General features: G+C 44.2%; 2 protein-coding genes across 3 annotated transcripts in view; one reads left to right on the forward strand and one right to left on the reverse strand.

The window, feature by feature from the left end:
* The window catches only part of KPNA3 (karyopherin subunit alpha 3), a 53,154-nt gene extending 42,988 nt beyond the window's left edge, over nt 1-10,166 (forward strand). For both annotated transcript variants that reach the window (XM_042867608.1, XM_042867609.1), the window contains exons 12-17: nt 697-825; nt 2,512-2,616; nt 2,752-2,823; nt 2,925-3,087; nt 5,863-5,957; nt 7,414-10,166. In XM_042867608.1, the coding sequence (XP_042723542.1) occupies nt 697-825; nt 2,512-2,616; nt 2,752-2,823; nt 2,925-3,087; nt 5,863-5,957; nt 7,414-7,512 (663 nt within the window). In that variant the 3' untranslated portion in view covers nt 7,513-10,166. The remainder of the gene's footprint in view (nt 1-696; nt 826-2,511; nt 2,617-2,751; nt 2,824-2,924; nt 3,088-5,862; nt 5,958-7,413) is intronic.
* Nucleotides 10,167-15,436: 5,270 nt separating this feature from the next.
* On the reverse strand, nt 15,437-16,707 carry ARL11 (ADP ribosylation factor like GTPase 11). The gene has a single exon (XM_042867835.1). The coding sequence runs from the start codon at nt 16,387-16,389 to the stop codon at nt 15,820-15,822; it is 570 nt and encodes a 189-aa protein (XP_042723769.1). The 5' UTR covers nt 16,390-16,707; the 3' UTR covers nt 15,437-15,819.
* Nucleotides 16,708-20,334: the final 3,627 nt, after the last annotated feature.

Here is a 20,334-nt window from a genome sequence, read left to right on the forward strand (position 1 = left end):
TTCAGTAAATCTCTGATTTTCTACAGAAGGTAGGTTAACTGACTTTCAACACAAAGGGAAGCTTTAAGTTAGTTAATGTGTGCTTGATTTTTATAAATTAACCATTGGAATGTGGAAGCTTCTGTGCATATCTGTGCATTTGCCATATTTGTTTAGTTTGGACTTTGGATGAAGGTTGCCTGGCTCAAAATTTGTCAAACCAGTTCACTTAATGGAAAAGTCTCTCCAGTTTTCTATCACTTACAAAACATTTATTAATTCATAAGGATATAATGCGCGTTTTTGAAAGTCAGCTGAGAGTAAATAAGAATATAAGTAGTCTTTTTTTCTTTATTATCTTGCAACGGAGGTGTGAATTAAAAAGCTTGCAATGTTTACAGCCACAGTCAAGGCCTAGATATGTTTATTGTAACTCAGATCAGATACATGACAAATTATTTCTTTTGTTATTCTAATCTCTTTCTACTTTCTAATCTTTTGGAGTCGATCTGCCGCGTGCTTTTCAGTAAAATACTGCACTGTTTCTGTTTTGATGAAACAGTGCCTGTCCTAGAGTGCAGCTCAGCAGCCTGTAGTGCTAAACTCTCTTCTGCAGTGTTTTTGTAGAGACATTTAAAAATGATCTTTATTTTAACAGAAGTAACAGCAACATTTTTAACACGCAGTTTTTTTTCCCTTCCCACTTTGCACGTTCAGACAGCAGCACTGAGAGCAGTAGGCAACATAGTAACTGGTACTGATGAACAGACACAAGTTGTTCTCAACTGTGATGTTTTGTCTTACTTCCCAAACCTCCTGACGCATCCAAAAGAGAAGATAAACAAGGTATGTTATCATCTGCTTCTTCTTTGCTTAATCCTGTTTAAAAAATAGAACAGTGATCTGTAGCATGGCGCAGAAGAATTTCTCAGAGCTGTTATCTCTGGGTTGTCAGCAATTCTGCATGAAGACACCGCCTCTCAGACTGGTGCAGAATTAGGGCAGAAGTCAAACAGGCCTATTGAGGGTCCCTTCATTACTGTTAATGCATCAGTGCTGATTTTTGGGAGGACTGATTTTTTGCTTTCAAGTATGATTTTTTGTTTGCAAAGTGAGTAAGTGGTGAACTTATACTACAGGTTTTTGTATCTGAGGATTGTTGCTTTTGGTTGAGTTCAGTGAGATGGGTAAAAATGGCCCAGTTTTTCCTCCCAAAAATTAAAGGGGTTTAACAAAACTACACTTTTTTTCACAGTTTTTTTTCTCTTCTGTTGTCCATCTTCATTTTCAAGGGAGTACAGAATACCACTGTCCTTTTTGAAAACTATCCCTCCTTCCTTTTGGCAGAAGGAACTTTGCTGTTGCGAAGGATTAGATGGAATAGGGAGAATTAGATGAAAGGAAGTGATAAATGCCCTCCTTTCTAGAGCTGCATTTGATGATGTTTGCTTTATTTTTTGATAATCATCATGCCATCTTTCCCTGCAGAGATTGGGCTGGCTGGAAAGGAGGCTTTTTCTCTTTTCTCTGCCCCTTTGTTTAGCTTACAAGATTTCCCCTTTTTAGTGTATCACAGAGGGGGATTCTGTTTCTTCAGGCCTTGGAAAATGCCAGTAGTGCTGAAGAAGTTAATCGCCAGCAGTTCAGACTGCTGTGATCTCTTTCTGTCTCCCCTTCTGGCACTCAGGAAAGAATGAGAAAGGGCTCTATGAAGGAGCTATTTTGCTTTAAGAGGAATCTATGAATACCTTTGAGTTTTTTGTTTTAATAACGTGAGGAACAAATACAAATAAAAGTCAAATGTACCTCCCTAAAAAATTGAACCCATTATGTTTTCTCCAGTATTTTATGATTGGTTTGATGGCTTATTAAAATCAGGTTGTTTTTAGTTCAGGCTGAGAGCTTTTTTTGGATATTCTTGATTGGCTTGGCAAAATAACCTGTTGTAAGCAGGAATTTTTTATTGCCAGTAGGTGTTAGCTATGCTGATGAACCACCTGAATGAGATAATTGCTTGGTAAGGTCTCAGGGCTGAAAGTCTTGTCTGATTATTAATGGGAAAACTCAAATGAGCTTTGTAAGCTCTGCTTCATATTTAAGAGAGTAAACAGGAGATGGAAGCACAAAAGGCTACTACTGACCGGTCAGGTCCAAATTTACAGTAGTTTTTTTTATTTGGGGTTTCTTTGCTAAACTTATTTAGAGTTTACAAACGTGGCTATAGCTGTAGCAGTGCAAAGTGGATGTAAGGTTTAAGTTGGTATTGCTGCCACTGTGTGAAGTAAGTAATACTTTGACCAGTGAATTAATCATATCAATTTTGTAGTGATCTCGTGTGTGTTTGGCTTTCACAGTGCAATAAAACCTTGTCTGTTGCAAGTGCTACTGGGGAAGAAACCTGGAGGCTCTATTTAGAGATGGTTGTGATATGAGTTGAGGTTTTGAAGCTGTTTTTTTTTTCAGTTTGATTTTTTTTCATCTGTTGACTGCTTTCAAAAATGTGTTTTGCTTTTTTATTTTGTTCAATTTTAGGAAGCAGTTTGGTTCCTTTCCAATATCACAGCAGGAAACCAGCAACAAGTTCAGGCTGTAATAGATGCTGGGCTAATCCCTATGATCATACACCAGCTGGCTAAGGTCAGTCAAGCTGTCAGCTATGCAAGTTGTCATCCTCTTTTTATAAACCTGACATGAGGAGTGTGTGATTTTTAATAATGAGCCTGACAGATGTTTCCATGTGGATTTTAATGAGCTATTAATTTTACTCTTCAGGGTGACTTTGGAACACAGAAGGAAGCTGCTTGGGCAATTAGCAATTTGACAATAAGTGGGAGGAAAGATCAGGTACGTATAGTAGGATTTCAGGTTGTCACTTAAACATTGCACATGCAGCCATTTCTAAGAAGCAAAATGTTCAAAGTCCTTTTTTTTCTTCCATTATTTAGGTTGAATACCTTGTACAGCAAAATGTAATCCCACCATTCTGCAATCTACTCTCAGTAAAGGATTCTCAAGTGGTACAGGTGGTGCTGGATGGTCTGAAAAACATCCTGATAATGGCTGGTGATGAGGCTAGCACAATAGCTGAAATTATAGAAGAGTGTGGAGGTATGTGCTTAGTGTGCTTTAAAAAAAATAAAAAATTACTGAATTCTGTTCTGTCTTCTCTTTGCTGTCTGATGTTTAGTACAGAATTTTTGGGACTCTGGGCCATCTGAATAAGCAAATGACACTCTATTCTCTTTATCTTGGTTTAAGGACAGTCATGTTAGAAACAATTAGTGGAGGAGCTTTCTGTAGCTAGGTGTTCCTAGGCTTATATGAGAATTGTACTTCATTTCATTTGGTTATTGAATATACTTGGTTTTGCAGTAAAACACACAATTCTTGTTTTAGTTCAGTGCCTTGGTAGTAGATGGCTGAATAGGGACCTGCTGGTCAAAGTGAGAGATGAAAGAAAATGCACAGGCAGTGTAAGTAGGGATGCGTTGCCTTGGAAGAATACAGGGATTCCATCTGAATGTGTAGAGATGGGATCAAGAAAGCCAAGGCACACATAGAACTGAAACTGGCAAGGGACATGAAAAATAACAAGAGTTTCTACATTTACACTGGTCAAAAAAGAAAGGCCAAAGAAAGTGTTGCCCCTCTGATAAATGAGAAGGGAGACCTGGCAACAACAGACATGGAGACCACTGACGTACTCAATGTGTCTTCACTCTCCGTTGGCCTTCTTGTGTCCCTGTACCTCTAGGCAGGTTGGGGGAGCAAAATACTTCCCAGTCTAAGAACAGAGCAAGTCAGAGGCTGAGTATGTACAAGTCTGTGGGGTTTATGTGCATGCTATTGTATGGAAGGAGCTGGCTGTAGTTGCCAAGGCTCTCTCTATTGTAGCTGAAAATTCATGGTTGTCAGGGGAGATCCCCAGTGAGGAACCCTAACATACCCCCAGAAGGGGAAACATAACTTCTATTTTTAAGAAAGGTAGAAAGGAATATCCAGGAAACTACAGGCTGTTGAACCTCATGTCTGTACCTGGGAAGATCATGGAGCAGATCCTCCTGGACGCTATGTTAAAGCACGTGCGAGATGTGGAGGTGACCCAAGACAGCCAATGCAGTTTCACCAAGGGTAGATGGTACCTGGTCTATCTGGTGGCTTTCTGTGATGGAGTGATGACATCAGTGGACAAAGGAAACATAACTGATGTTGTCTGTTTGGACTTTGATGTGGTCTCACACTACATCCTTGTCTCTAAGTTGGAGAGAGATGGATTTGAGTGGTGGAACATTTGATGGATAAGGGTTTGGTTGGATGGTTGCAGCCAGAGAGTTGTGCTCAGCGGCTCTGTGTACAAGTGAAGATGGGGGACTAGTAGTGTGTTCCCATGGGTCTGTCTTGGGACCGGAGCTCTTCAGCATCTTTATCAGTGACACAGACAGTGAGATGGAGTGTGCCCCTCAGCAAGTTTGCTGATGACACCAAGCTGAGTGGTGCAGTTAACACTGTACAAGGGAGGGATGTGATCCACAGAGACTTGGTCAGGCTTGAGAAGTGGACCCGTGTGAACTTAATGAGGTTTGACAAGGCCAAGTGCAACGTGTTGCACTTTGGTCAGAGAAATCCCAGGGATGTGTACAGAGTGGGAGGAAAACTCCTTGAGAACAGCCCAGCTGGACATGAGTCAGTGATGCGTGCTTACAGTCTGGAAGCCCAGCAGTATCCCGGGCTGCATGAGCAGAGGGGTGGTCAGCAGTGAGGGCGAAGGCATTGTCCTCCTCTGCTCTCATGGGGCTCCAACTTGTGTACTGCATCCAGGTTTGGGGCTCTTAGCACAAGAAAGATGTTGGAGTGTGCCCAGAGAAGGGCGAAGAGGGTGACCAGAGGATTGGAGCACATCTACAATGAAGAAAGGTTGAGGAAGTTGGGTTTGTTCAGCCTGGAGAAGAGAAAGCTCTGGGGACACCTTGTTGCAGCTTTCCAGTATTTAAGGGAGCTTGCAAGCAGGAGATGGACTGACTATTACACAGTCCGACAGTGACAGGACAAAGGGGAACGTCTTTAAACTTCTTAAAAGAGGGGAGATATAGGTTAGATGGTAGGCAGAAATTCTTTATTCAGAGGTGGTGAGGCATTGGCACAGCTGCCCACAGAAGCTGTAGATGCCCCGTTGCTGGAGGCACTCAAGGCCTGGTTGGCTGGGGCCCCGGGCAGCCTGAGCTGCTGAGTGGCAGCCCTGCCTATGACAGAGTTGGAACTGGATGGTCTGTGAAGTCCATTCCAACCCAAACCGTTCCATGATAATAATTTCATTAAGGCTAACGCATACAAGGAATCAGGCTTTGGGATATTTCAATCTTAGTTTGAATTGATGTAGTGTATTAAGGTAGCACTGAATGTAAATTTGAGAACTTGATGTATTGGAAGCTTTTCTCTTGTGTGTAACACATCCAGAGTTAGGGGACTAGGATTTTAATCTGACTTTAGGATGAGATTTTGTTGCCTTAGTCAAATAAAGCCACTTCCTTTGCTTATGTGCAGAATCATAGAATGGCCTGGGTTGAAAAGGCCCCCCCTGCTATGTGCAGGGTCACCAAGCACTAGACCAGGCTGCCCAGAGCCACATCCAGCCTGGCCTTGAATGCATCCAGGCATAAAACAAAAGCTATGCACTAGACAACAGTAGTTTTAAAAACAATATTTCAAAACAACCAGAAGCACAGTGGCTTTTATCTAAAAAGAGAGACAATTCCCTTATCCTATGTTCTAGTACGTTTCTGTAGTAATGTTTCATGGGTTTTCTTGGTTAGGTTTTTTTTCTAAAGTCGTCACTAATTCACTCCCAATTAATTTTAAAATTCTTCTCATTTTTTTTGTGTCCAGGGTTAGAGAAAATTGAAGCCTTGCAACAACATGAGAATGAAGACATTTATAAACTAGCGTTTGAAATCATAGATCAGTATTTCTCTGGTGATGATGTAAGTATGCTAAAGATGGAAAAGTGTATGCGCTGTGCTGTTAGTGCTCCGTTAGTAAGTACGTTGTCCTTGGTGATCTGTTCCATTTGTTGTGAACATAGCCTGTCTGGGAGGTCAAGCTTCCTGCTCCCTTTTCAGTGCTCCTTCCCTGAATTGCAAGTCTTTGAAGAATTTCTCAATTCCAGGAATTTTCTTCAGCAGTATCAAGATGACTGATCTCATTTTGTGTAAATACATTGACACAGACCCAGTGTTCATTGCATTGACACGTACCTGAACATATAATTACTTATGATTAGAATCTGAACAGTTCTCTGGCTCTCCTTTTTTTTTTAATTTTTTTTTTTACTTCAACATACACCAGTCTTAGAAGCTGGGGAGTGGATCCTTGTTTCAGATAGATTACTGTATTTCAGCTCTGTAATTGCTCAGTGTGGAATTCACATTGAAGAGAATGAAAACAGAAAACTTTCTGCAGCTGATTGATGTGGACCACCTGATATTTTCTTGCATCCCAATATTTTGACCCAGTTCCCTATGCTTGTGATGATTCTGTGGATAGTATCTAGTATCCTCCATAATGGTTCTGAGATATCTGTAGTTAACTGAAGGGCATGATCTTAGTTGGTATAGGTGGAAAAATAGCCTTGTTGAGGTTAGTGCTGCTTTTTGTGCATTTACATTTTGCATAAACTAAAGTAATTTAGTGTGTGCCTAATTGGCTGAATTTACTGCCTTTTTTGGGGATCAAGACTGTACTTCAGATTATTGCCTATACTGGTAGCACGTTTTCTGGAGTTTCTGAAACTTATTAGAGATTGTAGAAATTCTGTAATTGGAAGATAGGAATTAAAAAACGTAATGACAGATGAATTTTCAGACAGTAACTTTAAGTTGCAAAATGAGCCCTTGTCATTTTAGTACCACTGCAAACCAATGCAAATCCTGCCACTTCGGGAGCTCCGCGTTCTCATAAGATAGCTTCCTATTGAATTAAAGGTGTGCAGACTTAGGCAGCATTGCTTTCAGAAGGCAGAAGTGTTAATTTGTCCACTCACAAACATCTGCAAGCAATTCTGAGACCAGATTCAGTCTTTGTAGTGGTGTGCCCTAGTCCTCCTCCTGAGAATTGCTGCTGTCCCCCAATGCCTTAGTCCCTCTTTCCAGTTCAGGTGTTAAGTCGCCCAAAGTAAAGGGAAATGCCTTAAGGTGAGTCAATTCTGCTCCACTCCAGTGCCAGACCCCCAAAACCTATTTAGATCTCCCCACCCAGAAGGGCTCATTTGTGCTTGTGGACAACACAGAGTGTGAGGCATGTGGCTGCTGCAACCAAATTAATGCTATCGCAGTAATACTTAAAATAGATAAACAGATGAACATTTGTGAATCTCTTTTATGAGTACCAAATTGTGCTGGGAACAGACGTTTAACAGATTGCTGTTGTATTGTTTGATAGATCGATGAGGATCCCAGTCTCATTCCTGAAGCCACTCAAGGAGGTACTTACAATTTCGACCCAACAGCCAACCTTCAAACAAAAGAATTTAATTTTTAAGTTCAAAAAAGTGCAGCGTCTCTGTCCCACACCAGTATGAAGCACCACCAGATGGCTACCAAGTGAAGAAACAAAAGGCTCCAAGACACACATGCCTCTTCGTTTTGATGCTTCTAAAGCAAGCCATGTATCGGTCACTTTGCAGTTGCCAAACGTCACTATCACATGGACTGTAAATGCATATGCATGATCTCTTAAACTGTTTCAGAATTCTTTTTAACGGTCCCAACTACCTTTTTTTGCCTTTTTCCTGGTGCCACATGCTGACAACCGCAATCTGCAGTTCTGTTAAGAAAATTCCATAGTGGTGGCACATTGGCTTTCCACGGAAAAGTAGCTTCTTTGGAAAATGGTGCGCTGTGGATCAAGACACTTTGGTATGATGCATACATTTTGGAAGACTACAGGGGCCCAGTTTGCTCTGAGCCTTCGTCATTGTCCTCCACAAACATATTTTCATATACTTTATGTGGAAGAATAGATTAAAAAATGCAAGCCAAATGATTTCATTGGTGAAACTGAAATAAAAGTAACTTAAGCAAAAACAAACAACAACACAACACTTGGCAATTGATTAAACACTTAAAGCAAACAAAAAAACTACTTCATCTATCAGTAATTGATGTGTGTTCATTAACTGCCTCAGAAACCAGGGTTGGAGAATGAACTGTAGATTTGGACTGGTAAAGCTTTTGCCATTATACCTAATTTTTGAGAACAGCGAGCCCTATTTGACCACTCACTTCAGCCTGTGTGTTCCTGCTGTTTTGAAGTAATCAAATGCTGTGCATGGTATTTTACCTGAGCTACAACCTGTTACGGACTTGAACTTCTGGTTAAGCTGAAAGCAAGAATCCCAGACTGTAGAGAAAAGAAAAAAAAAAAAAATTCTGTCCAAAAAAACGTATCGGTTAAAAAGAATCTTGCTTTCAACTTTCAGCAGTCAGTATATTTTGTTTTAAATTGATAATTGGATATGGTTGATTCATATTGGGTTTAAACTGTGGAGCTTTCATGTTTACTGTAATTTAGTCTTAATCTATTTTTTACTTAGTAACCAGTGCTTTTGATGATGTGGTTGGCAACAAACCAGCAACTACTTAGAAGCGTCATAAAAGCTTCATTCTTGGAGTATTGGAAGAGTTACTCAGAAACCAGTCTCAAATCTTAGTCGCGCGATGAAACAAGATGCAAACTGGTTGACGTGTGAGGCTGTATGGAAGCTGCCGCCATTCAGCAACAACCTGATGTGCAGCGCACATTACATAACTCTACGTAAGGTATGTGAGGTCACTGCTTTAGGAACATGGCCCGGCCCAGTGGTTTTCAAAGGGATCTCGGTGTCACTGGGGCGAAGATGGATAATTCCGTAAGCTATCACACAAACTGGTTTTGTTGCTGTTGTTTACTGGGTGTAATTTCCCAATGCGTTGATGTGAAGGGATAGAAAAATCTAAACTAATTTAGTTATTGGATGTGGGTTGTATTTACTGTGATGAAGATAAGGACAGATGCCATCAGAGCTTTGTGGATCAGCTGTTTTTCCACTGATGAACAACGCATAGCAGGTGTGCATTCATTAAATATATATCTGCCAAGGTGGAGCCACTTTAAAGAGCGAGTTGTCTTGTATCCCAGCTGGATACAAGCGTATGTTTAAACTGCAAGATTTTTACTTGCTAGATAATCTGTTTTAATATAGTGGTTTGGCCTCTGATTATTTATAGGTTTTATAAATTTTAGAATCAATTTCTCTTTAAGGTGGCTCAGATTTTTCAACTCTCGTGCACATAAAATTGAGTTGAAGTTCATTGTGCCTTTTTTCTTTTCCCAGAAGTTGAGTTGAAGCTTCATATGGTAACTGCATCCTATTCACACACTATAGTCTAAAACCTTGAAAATGTGTGGTGTTCGCTAAGAAACTAAACAATAAAAAGTCAAAGTTAGGTAAGGTCACAAAGGTTTTGTGGAATTCGAGTTCCAGCAGGTGTTATTGTGAACAAATATTTCCCCTTCTAACTCCATTTCGTTTCCTTCTCTGCCGTATAGACTGACGGTTACCCTGCTCAGCCTGTGCTCACTATTATCCTACCGATTACCTACAAATTGATATTAAAGTAATGGTTTTCCACGACTGTGAAGATCTGATCTTTTTCTTGCACTCAGTGCATTATGTTAAAAGTGAACATCGGCGAACTGAGTCCAGGCAAGACAAGGCGTGTGCTCAGTTCTTTCTGTTGTGACCTTATCAGCTTTTGATTGGGATTGCACCATCGCATAGTTAATAAAGGAAACAAAGTATATTGCTGCACTTTTACGTTTTCAGAACAGTGTTTAAAATTGCATTGTTTTTATTATTTTTTTAAACTATCAGTTAAAATAGACTAAAACGTTCTTTCAAAGAGGCATCTAAATGTGTTCCTAATTTTGTATATGGGCTTAGGTTTTGTAACCAATAAAAAGCTGCTATCAAATACTATAAAAAAAAAATAATTCAAGAAGTTATTTTGAAAGTTACGGAACTGCTTAGTCTTTGCAGATCAACCTATAGGGGTTTTTGTCCTTGACTAAGTATTAGTTAGCAGAAGTCCACCTCAACGTCTGCCGTATGTTACAAGAATGAATAAAGTAAGCTAACGCAGTGGTCTCTGGAACTTGGGTACTGTTCTGGTACGGAGTTTTATACATTTCTGTCAGGTGTTGCCATAAACGTGTACAGGCGGCGATGGTAGGTGGGCTGCAGCTGATGTGTGTAACTGGGAGACGGTGAGTTCTGCTGCCTGCATGGTGTTCTGTAGCATTGAGGAGCTCACCATCCTGCTCCACCTCCAGAGATGTCTCCAGGTTCCCAGTGCCACTTGGGATCTGTTGTTCTGCAGTGATTTGCCACGCGGGATGGCAGGCGCCTCTCCTGCAGTGTGCCTTGGGAAGCCCTGGGCAGGGATCTGTGGCCAAGCTGGGTGGCAGCAGCCCTCACCTCAAGGTATGAGTTCCCCTCTTGGGGTTCCCAAGTGGATTGGAAATGGGCTTTGCATTGTCATGTGGTATCGTGGCCATCTGATAGCTTCCACTGGGCCCTACCTGACTGACTGTTGGAGAAATGAATGTGTTACTCTAGGAAACGTCTTAGAAGGAACGAAAACTAGAAGATACGCTGATCCTCCTCATACTTCTTAAAACACAAGCGTATCATAGAATCACAGAACGGCCTGGGTTGAAAAGGAGCACAATGCTCATCTAGTTTCAACCCCCTACTATGTGCAGGGTCACCAACCACCAGACCAGGCTGCCCAGAGCCACATCCAGCCTGACCTTGAATGCTGCACTTCCATTTTGTTTGCTTAATCTGCACAACAGAGAAATAAGCATGAAGATGCGCTGCAGATGTATTTAAAACAAAACAAAACACCACCTTAAAATCTCTAAGTATGGTCTATTTTGTTACTCTGCTCTGACCTATAATGCCCTTTGGGTTTTGAGTGTTTCAAATGGGTCTTTTCTACCAAAGCAACCTGGTTGCCTTGTGTTCTTTCTGCTTTTGTTGCATAAAAAATTGCTCCCTTTTGTGGTAAAATCACACGTGTATTCAAGCAGATGTAGGACAACAAATGATGGCAAGCCATTAGGAAGCACCTCTCGAGAAGGGGAAAAGAAGCAGTGGAGAGCTTGGGCTGCAAGAGGCAGTGCTTTGTCACCATGGCCACCACCATCCCGCTGTCCCTGTGATCCAGGGACACAGGTGTGGAAAGTGAGCTAGCTGTTCTGTTTCCTGTGGCAAATTGTGGTTTGTTTTGTGGGTTTTTGTCATGTGCTGAGATGAAGCGTAATGGAGCTCGTGTTTGCACCTTAACTATTTGTGTGCTGATCACCCTTTGTGATCTGTATTTCTGTTTGTTTAATCCTACCTCATGGAGCCAGGTGGGAACTTATGTGAATCCAAAGGAGAAGAGAGGGTGAGATGGAGATGTACTGCGAGCAATCAAGCTGCTTTCAGTGTTTGTGCAGGAAGATGCATTTCTTGCCCTCTGATCACATCCATAGCTGTGCCCTGTTCCTCAGCATTTCAGACAGCTCTGCAGGATTCACTGTGATCAGCACAGCTCCTGGAGGAAATCTTCCAGCTTTCCAGAACTGGCTGCTGGAAAACATCACTCCTATCAGCTGGGTGAAGAGACTGGAACAGAATCCCATAGGAATCATAGCTTCTCCTGAACCTCGCTGCCTGTTTAAACATGGAGCAGAGAGGCCAGGTTGGATGTGGTGCTGGGCAAGCTGCTCTAGCGAAAGGTGTGCCTGCCCATGGCAGGGCTTTGGAACTGGGTGTATTTTAAGATTCCTTCCAATCCGGCCCAAAGGCAGCTGCAGAGCTGAAAGGAATGGGTTTGGTCTCTATTTCCACTAGGAACAGTGTCAGCAAGGGAATCTACGTGGGATGTAAGAACATCTCCCATGGGTAGGAGGAGAGACACCAAAGAAATAATAGAGATTTTAGCTTCCGTGCTGGCTAAGGACAAGGTCATGAAGTCTGCTGGCTGCACCGGGTGGAGCTTCCATCAGATCTGTGCACATCCCTGCCTTCTTGGCATCTCCCATTGCTCAATGGGTACCAGAGACTGCATTTTCCTGGGGTGATGAGAGATGCAACCAGCGTCAGCTGCTGCAGGAACATCCCTCCCTTCTGCCTGCAGTTGGGTCCAGCAGCCACAGCACCCACATTGCCCACCTGCTTCCGTTGTCATCCTTTAATCCCTCCACACGCATTCCTGCAGTGTGAAAACCTCAGCATCTTCCAAGATTTTGTTTTTGCTTTTTTGTTGCCATGTGGATTGCTTGCCTTGCCAGCTCCTGGGCACCTGCTCAGGGTGTCCCAGCTGGAGCAGAGGGCTCTACCAGCCTCGGCCTCAGCAGGCAGCTCATGGAGAGCAGTGACTGCTGTAGTACATCAGCAAAGCTGGTCCTGGTCTGCTCTGGGATGGTGTCTGTCTTCCTGAGGAGATCTCCAGCTCAGTCCTTCCAAGGACTGGTTCCTCTGTTGCTAAATCTGGCCTGGGGCTGCATGGGTTTGTCCTCTCACTGGAGAAGCCGATGGCTTTGTGACCCCATCACGATGATGGCTTGGTTACAAAAAGTGAATTTAAGAATAATTCATCAACTCTGTGAACTTCGGGTCTTGTAATGCTTTGCAGACAAGAAGTTGATTGTGATTTAAATGCCATAATCAAGTGTCAGAAAGGTGAGGGAAGCCAATTAATTAACCCTTGTAAATGCCAAGGTGTATTTAATTGTAATTTATCATTTGTTGTGGCCTTAATTGCACGGCTGGTGTTTAATACCATGTGGCAATGGTGTTTTAGGCAGTGGTGGCAGATGAAGTTTAGCTCCTGTTTCTGTGAGCTACATGCAGTGAAGCTTTATAGGTGGTATTATTTAGGAGGAGGAAATGATTGTACACCTCTTAGGTGTATTAAAGTCATAATGATGACATTTCTCTGCATTTTCTAACAGTTGCTTTTGCAAACTCCTATGACGTAAAGCCTAGATGGAGCTCTGAGCACCTGATGGAGCTATCCGTGTCCCTGTTCATTGCAGGGAAGTTGGACCAGATGGTCTTTAAAGATTCCTTCCAGCTCAAACGATTCTGTGATTCTGTAATGTTGAAAAAAAAAAAGTTATTCTTAGCATTTCTCATTCTCGTTGGCCTTTCTGCCCCGAGGTGTTCCTGTGTCTCTGCCTTACAGCTCCTCTTTGAACCGTCCCTAGGCAGTGGTTCCAGTGCTCCCCTTGACCCCACAAAGGCCCCTGGTCCTATTTGATCTTGGGATGCTCACCAAAGCCAAGGGGACGCAGGGCTGGGACCCATCAGAGTAGGCCCTGCCTCTTACTAGTTGTTGTCAGCCCTATGAAAAGGTTCCTGGGTCATCAGGTGTATCCTTTCCAACACTGTACATCCTCCTGTATGCATACAGAGATTCTTCTTTTTGGTGTCCCCAGAAGAGGTGGCCGTCCTTGGACGTACTTAGAATGGCTGCACAGTGTCTTCAGCAACCTGCTGTAACCTCAGAGCTGGCCCTGCCTTAAGCTGTGCTTTGAAAGATGTCCTCCCAAACTCAGCTGTCCCGTGACTTGGCTTCTTCTGCACATAGATATAACAATGGCCTCCAGATTCAAGTCAGAGAAAAGCAGATCATATTACCAGCTGAACACTGATGATAAGACCAGGGAAACAGGGCTGATACAGCTGTGGGGAGCTGCTGGGGTGGCAGCTGTAGGAAGCCAGCATCCAGGAAAGCTGTTGGGAAAGGTTCCCCTGCAGAATCTCCACAGTAAAGAAGTGACGGCCCAAACGGCTTCCTCCAACCCTCCACGCTGCTCTCTTTGCACCAGTGAGTTTTGACATGCAGTATTTAAGTGCTGTTGTGCAAGGATTTTATTAGGACAGAGGAGGCTGGATAGATTTACCTGTTGTAACGCGCTCTGCAGCACAGGAGGAATGAACAAAGAAGAGAACCCTGTGGTGTTGTTTCAAATGTTACGAGCCAGCATCGTTCTGGCAGTCTCTGTCTCTACACACCAGGAGCCAGCTGTAAAAGCAGCAGCAGCACAGCGTTTCAATCTGCACTGAGCTTAATACGCTGCTGATCCCACAGTGTCCAATGGCCTATCTTGTACCATGAGAAATGTGAGGCCGCAGCATCAGCAAACTGGGTACGGAATATTTTGGGGCACAGCAGTGTAACAGAGTGATTTGCACTGCACCCATGGGTCTGCTGCTCGAGGACACCATGTGTCCTTTCCACGTGCTGCACAGACAGCCTAAGTTTGCTCATCTTGTATAAGTGCAGGTGCTTGAGGACTATTTTATCAGATATAAATAATTCTTCTGTCATGGTGCAGCTAAAAATTATGACATTTTTCACTTGGATTTTTTTATGGAGAACTTCTTATATGTGGTCTTGTCAGATTCTGTTTGTTCGTGACCATTTGAACTCTGCATTCCAGCTGCTGCCTCCTATGAAATGAGACCAACGGCTGGGTTGTTAATTCTTAGCACCATAAAATGCACTGTTAGAAGAAGACTTCTTTATGCATTTTTCTTTGGTGATTATTCTAGGTTGAAGTTCTTCTGTGAAAGCACTTGATTTCTGCTAGCAAAAACGTTCTACCTTCTCTCTCTCCTCCCCCCCCCCAACACTTCCATTCATTTCATAATAGAATTATAGAATCATAGAATCACAGAACATTCCCAAGGATCACGGAGTCCAACCCTGGCTCCACAAAGCACCACCCAAAATTCAAACCCTACATCTGAGAGTGTTGTCCAGATGAACTCCTTGAACTCCAGCACTGCCCTGGGCAGGCTGTTCCATGCCCACCGCTCTCTGGTGCAGATCCTGTCTCTAGCCCCCAGTTGCCCCTCTCCTACCATCTCTGTAGCCCTCCTTCAGATGCTTTCTAATAGTTTTATGTCCTTTTTGTGCCCAAAACTGCATCCAGTGCTTGAGGTGAGGCTGCTTCACTGCAGTGTAGGGCAGACAATCCCTTCCCTCAGCCATCTGGCAATGCTGTGTTTGATGCACCCCAGGATACGGTTGGCCTTTCTGTCTGCCTGGGCACACCACTGACTCAACCCTGACTAAGAGAATTTTGGGTGCAGGGAGCCCTCAGGCATAAATCTTATGGCTCCTTGCCCCCCGTGGCCTCAGTGAGAGCAGATGGAGCCCTCGCTGCAGCAAGGGCTCCTTGCCCCAACCTGAGCTGCACATGATGGGCATTTTGGGTGCCCAGGACATGGTGAGCATGGGGAGCCCTTTGGCTCTCAGTCTGCCCACACGATGGTTTCACCTGATTTTAAGATATCCCAGAGATGGGGCTTCACCTTGACCCCCAGTGTCTTGCCATGCAGGCATTTCCAAACACTCAGAAGTCCAAATTTAATTTCTTTATATTTAAATATAATCCAAGGGAAAACAGGTGCCATTTTCCTGAAAACAGCATTCACTAAAAATAACAGAAGGAAAGAATGAACCAAGACAAGAATCACAGAATGTCTTTGGTTGGAAAGGTCCTTTAAGTCCTCTAGTTCCAACCCCCAGGGAACAAGGAATTAATACACACGCATTGTCCATCAGCACTAATCCTGATTGACTTCCATGGCTTGAAGATCATACCCACAGGTGACATCTTACAGCCGAACAGCTGCTGCAAGTCCTGCTCCACCAGGGACGTAGTGTGAGCTGGGAGGAAAACAAAACCCTTCTGTCTCTTGTAGACACATCTGGCAGAGCAGAATCCTGTTCTGAATCCGGTTCAGCTGAGGGGCTGCTCTAGGGCCAGGGATCCCTGCCTCACGCCCCGGAGCAACTCCCCCAGCACCCCCAGGATGTCTTGCAAGCCCTGCCCAGTGTGGGCACTGCATCCCCGCAGCATCCATGGGTGCCCTGCCAGCCGTCCCCTGCACAGTTGCTGTCCCAGCTCAGCGGGAGCCATGGCCCCTGGCAGCTCCTGCTTGTTGGCCAGGAGGAGGACAGGGACCTCAGCAAGACCAGGGTGGCCCAGGGTCTCCTCCAGCACCGCCAACGCTTCAGGCAGCCGAGCCATGTCTGCGCTGTCTAGCACAAAGACCAGGATGTTGGTGTCCTCCAGGTAGTGGTGCCAGCTGGCCCGGAGGTTGGGCTGTCCCCCAACGTCCCAGAGGTTGAAGGACATGCCGCAGGGCGTCCGCATGGCCTCCACGTTGAAGCCCACGGTTGGGCACGTCTCCATGGTCTGGCCGCCCTTCAGCTGGTACAGGATGGTAGATTTCCCAGCGAGGTCAAGGCCCAGCATGACCACACGCGCGTCTCTTTTGCGCCAGCCTTTGGAGAACAGCTTCCCCATCGAGACACTGTTGCAGCCAGTCAAAAAATATAGCTAAAATAAAACGTATTTCTTGGATAATATCAGTGAATAGCAGAGCACTCCGTCCTACCTCCCTTAGGATTGCTGAAGGAGGAAACAGGCAGCCGGCCCTGGCTTCTCCGCGCAGCTAGACCAAAGCAGAGCTGTTATTTCAGAGGCATGGAGCGGAGCCAAGGAGCACAGCCCAGAATTACGGCTTCTGCACTCCCGCCCCGCCGCCTCCTGCCTCCATCCCGCCCACAGCCCTCTGAGAGCTCCGCCAGCATCCCGCAGGAAGAGCCGGGCACAGCAGGCTTCCTCCCAGCGGGGCAGGAATACACCAGCTTTTGTTCATTGGCTTCTCGAGGGGAAATCCACCCCCAGCCGGACAGGAGGAAACCCGGGCTGCTCTGGGAATGTGCTGAATCACAGCTCAGGGGTGTGGATTTCAACACGAGCCACAAGACAACCGACAGTTTGCAGTCTTACGACCGCACAACACAAATCTCAGTTCGGCGTTGGTTTTCACGACCTGCTGCACGGTGCTGATGGATTTAAAGAGATGCATGCAGACAGAAATTTTAGTGTTTGGCGGAAATACGACCAGCACGAAAATCCATAAAACTTATTGCATCAAGATGCTCACTACATTTTGACTTCCGTAAGTAAGGCAGTCAGTCCTCCGACACTGGGGGCGGGGAAAGAAATCTCTGCTCAAAAAGTTTACCAAGATGGCACCACTCTAACTTACACACCAGAGGCAGACACGGGCTGCTGAAACGGCAGAGCTTCTTGTGCAAGAGCAGCAGGTGGCAGCCAGCAGAGCCTGGCAAAGTGGATGGTACCCCCATCCGGTGGGTTTCTTGCCCTACAGCTGCTTGAAGGCACGCTGTGCTGAAGCAGCCATAAATCTGCAGAGCAGAGCAACGCTCTCCAGGTTTCCCAGAAGGAAATGTGATTTATGTGTTTTTCCCCATGCATCAGCAGGAGATGTAATTTCCTGGGTGCTGCTGTGCCTGGCAGCTCCGTGTCACATGGCACCACTGCTGGGACAAGCCCAGCACTGCAGCATAGGGAGGTGGCCGTCTGGACATACAGACAACTTTGGCAGGTGTTCCTATGAGAAAAGGCTGAAGCACACCCCGTACAGCTGGGGCTGGGAGGCACTGGGACCACCAGAATACAGAAACAGAAAAAGAGAACTACGATAAGGAGCACAGTGATCCTAACCCTGCAGCCCAAGGGCTGCCCAGTGGCCCGAGTCCTTTTCCTTAAAGGAGTTAAATCGGTGCCTGGCTCCTTAACCTATTTCTCCTCCAATCTGAGGAAACCTTCCTCCCATGTTGCCTTGGGCTGTGAGATCAACACAGTGGGTATTTTGTGATGTGCCAATGCGTGCCACCAATTGCCCCTTGAATCTGTGTTTCTCTGCCTTTGCTGCTGCTCTGCTCTGAGGCTGGACGAGTGAGTGGTACGGATGATCTGTTTCATTCTCATATCCCTGGTAATGAACACAAGTCTGTTCATTTTCTTTCTCCCTGCCACTTGTTCTAGTCATGGAGGTGCAGTAGATGCCTGCAGAGTCTGATCCACCCACAGCTGTGCTATAAAGGCATCATATTCCAATAAATAATACATGGGTGCAATTGCAATTCTGTGTAAGAGAGAAAAGAAAGTAAAAGCAGATGAGACAAGCTCTTGAGTGAATCTATTGCTGGAGCAGGAAGGCTGTACACTAAATAATTCAGAAACTGTGTTCAGAGGTGAGGGCAACCCTTACTCCAGCTATATCTTTTGTGGGCAGAACAAATGCTCTCGCCTTGTTTTTCATGTCTCTGAAGCAAGGATGGCGGTAGTTAATTCTGCTTATAATTAATAGATTCATAGAATAATTAAGGTTGGAAAAGACACTGGGATCATCTGGTCCAACTGTCAGCCCACCCCCACCATGCCCACCATCCATGTCCCTCAGTGCCACATCCACACAGTTCTTGAACACCTTCAGGGATTGTGACTCCACAAATTAAAATATAGCTCTGACTGTCTTGAAAAGCCTGAATCTCGATTCTTCAATTATTTTTTAGCATGTCTAGGTGAAAAGGGGGGAAAAAAATGAGCAAAAAATGTTATCTGGGCCAAAAAAGACTTTTGCTCAATCCTTTCTTGTACCTTTTACTATTTGCTCCTCCATCTGTTGAGCATCAAAGTTTTGAAGCTAAGATAGCTTTTTTTATACACTGTTCCTTCAGTTTCTGTTAAAAGGAAGCCCTACAGAGGGAATCCACGCTGCCAACCTATTTGTACTACGTATAGGTAGCTTCTTATCTGAAACTGTTAATTCTATGGGAAGTAAAAATCACAGCTTGCAGGTAACTTGGTGAGGCTCTTCTCTGTAGATCTATCAGGATGAAAGTCTGCTTTGAAATACCCAAATCCGGGTTTCTTTTGTACCTTTCTATATGATACGATGGATGAAAGCGAAGAAAACCTGTGACAATTGATTTTAACTGCATTTTCTCGTGCTCACCACAGAGTGTCACTGTTGCCACACTTTTCTCAGCGAAGATGCCGTCTCCAGAGGCATCAAACAGCTGCGGCCAAACCACTGGTGCTGGAGCTCCCTGCTTCGGTGAGGGGAGGGCTTCCTTTGGCATCCTTCTGTGACCGGATCTTTGAAACAGGTTTTCCTGAACAGCTCTCCATATATTTTGTGAACCTATTTATAGAACGATTTGGGTTCAAAGAGATCTCAAAGAACACCTAGTTCCAACCCCACTTCACATTCGCAGGAAGCTGACGGCGAGGACTGCAGAGCAACACGAAATAAGGTGGCAGTTATAGGTGATATTTAGCTTCAGATCATTTCATCTGGCATCATATGCTAGGACTCTGCAGCTAACTGATGGAAAAGGTTATGCTGAACAAAGAGGAGAGAAACAGAAGAATTTTCTTTTGGTATCCTTTAACAGTTCATTGAGAGTTGCCATCACGACTCTGTGCTGTAGTTGCTTACAGAGCTGCAGATACAGACAGATCTTTTTTATCCAAGGCAGACAAAAGGCAGTGCATTCTATCTATTCTTTTAATGTGCTCCTAGGAATGAATCTGATGATTCAGGTTACAGTAGGGCTCGTGGAGCAACTCAATGCTGTGCTATTGTTCCTTTTGAATTTCAGATGCTCTGAGTTTAATCACTGGAGAAAAGCATTTCATCTGCTCTGGTTATCAAAAGAGATGCAAGTCGAAACGATCAGTGCGAGAGAGATAGCAGCATCTCAGCTAAGTCACCCTGAGCTAACTCATCCAAGTCAGCAATGAGTTACAGACATTGGCAGCACACCGTGTTATGCAATAATTGTTTCTATTCTTAAAGCAAACAAAAAAGCCTCTGAATATCATTATTTGGCCCGGTTGATCTGTTTAGAGCTTTTCTAAAGTTTCCAGTCTGTCATAACTTTTCCAAGACGGATATAAGGCTTCATATCCCCTTTCCTTCTGGAAAAAAAAACACAATGAGAGAAGAGTGGTTTTGTTATTGTTTGTTTTTATGAGAAGGAAAACAAGGGAACAGAAAAAGAACAGAACTAAGCAGCATCCACTAGATTATTAAGTGCATTCCACTTCTTATAAAGCACTTGTATCTGTTTCAGCCCATTGTAAAGCTCAGGCACCAGTATAAACCAACTGCAATTACCCTGAGGTGTTTGAGGACTTGCTGCACATGTTAATAACTAGCAATAACACCAAGAAACCTGAACCCATGTGAATAAAAAAACTCCACTGGATGCTGTGTACCAGTACTTGCTTCAAAAAAATGGGTTTCTCTATATGATCAGCAGATCTTTTCCACAGTTCTAAGTAGGATCAAAGTTCTGTTTATGTAGCCTCACCTTCTCACCATCTCCTAGCAGTGTCAGGAAAGGCAGCTATCCTCAACAGATTATT

The sequence above is a fragment of the Lagopus leucura genome, unplaced genomic scaffold (assembly GCF_019238085.1).
Source record: "Lagopus leucura isolate 7727_CA_CO unplaced genomic scaffold, USGS_WTPT01 Super-Scaffold_100001, whole genome shotgun sequence".
NCBI lineage: Eukaryota > Metazoa > Chordata > Aves > Galliformes > Phasianidae > Lagopus > Lagopus leucura.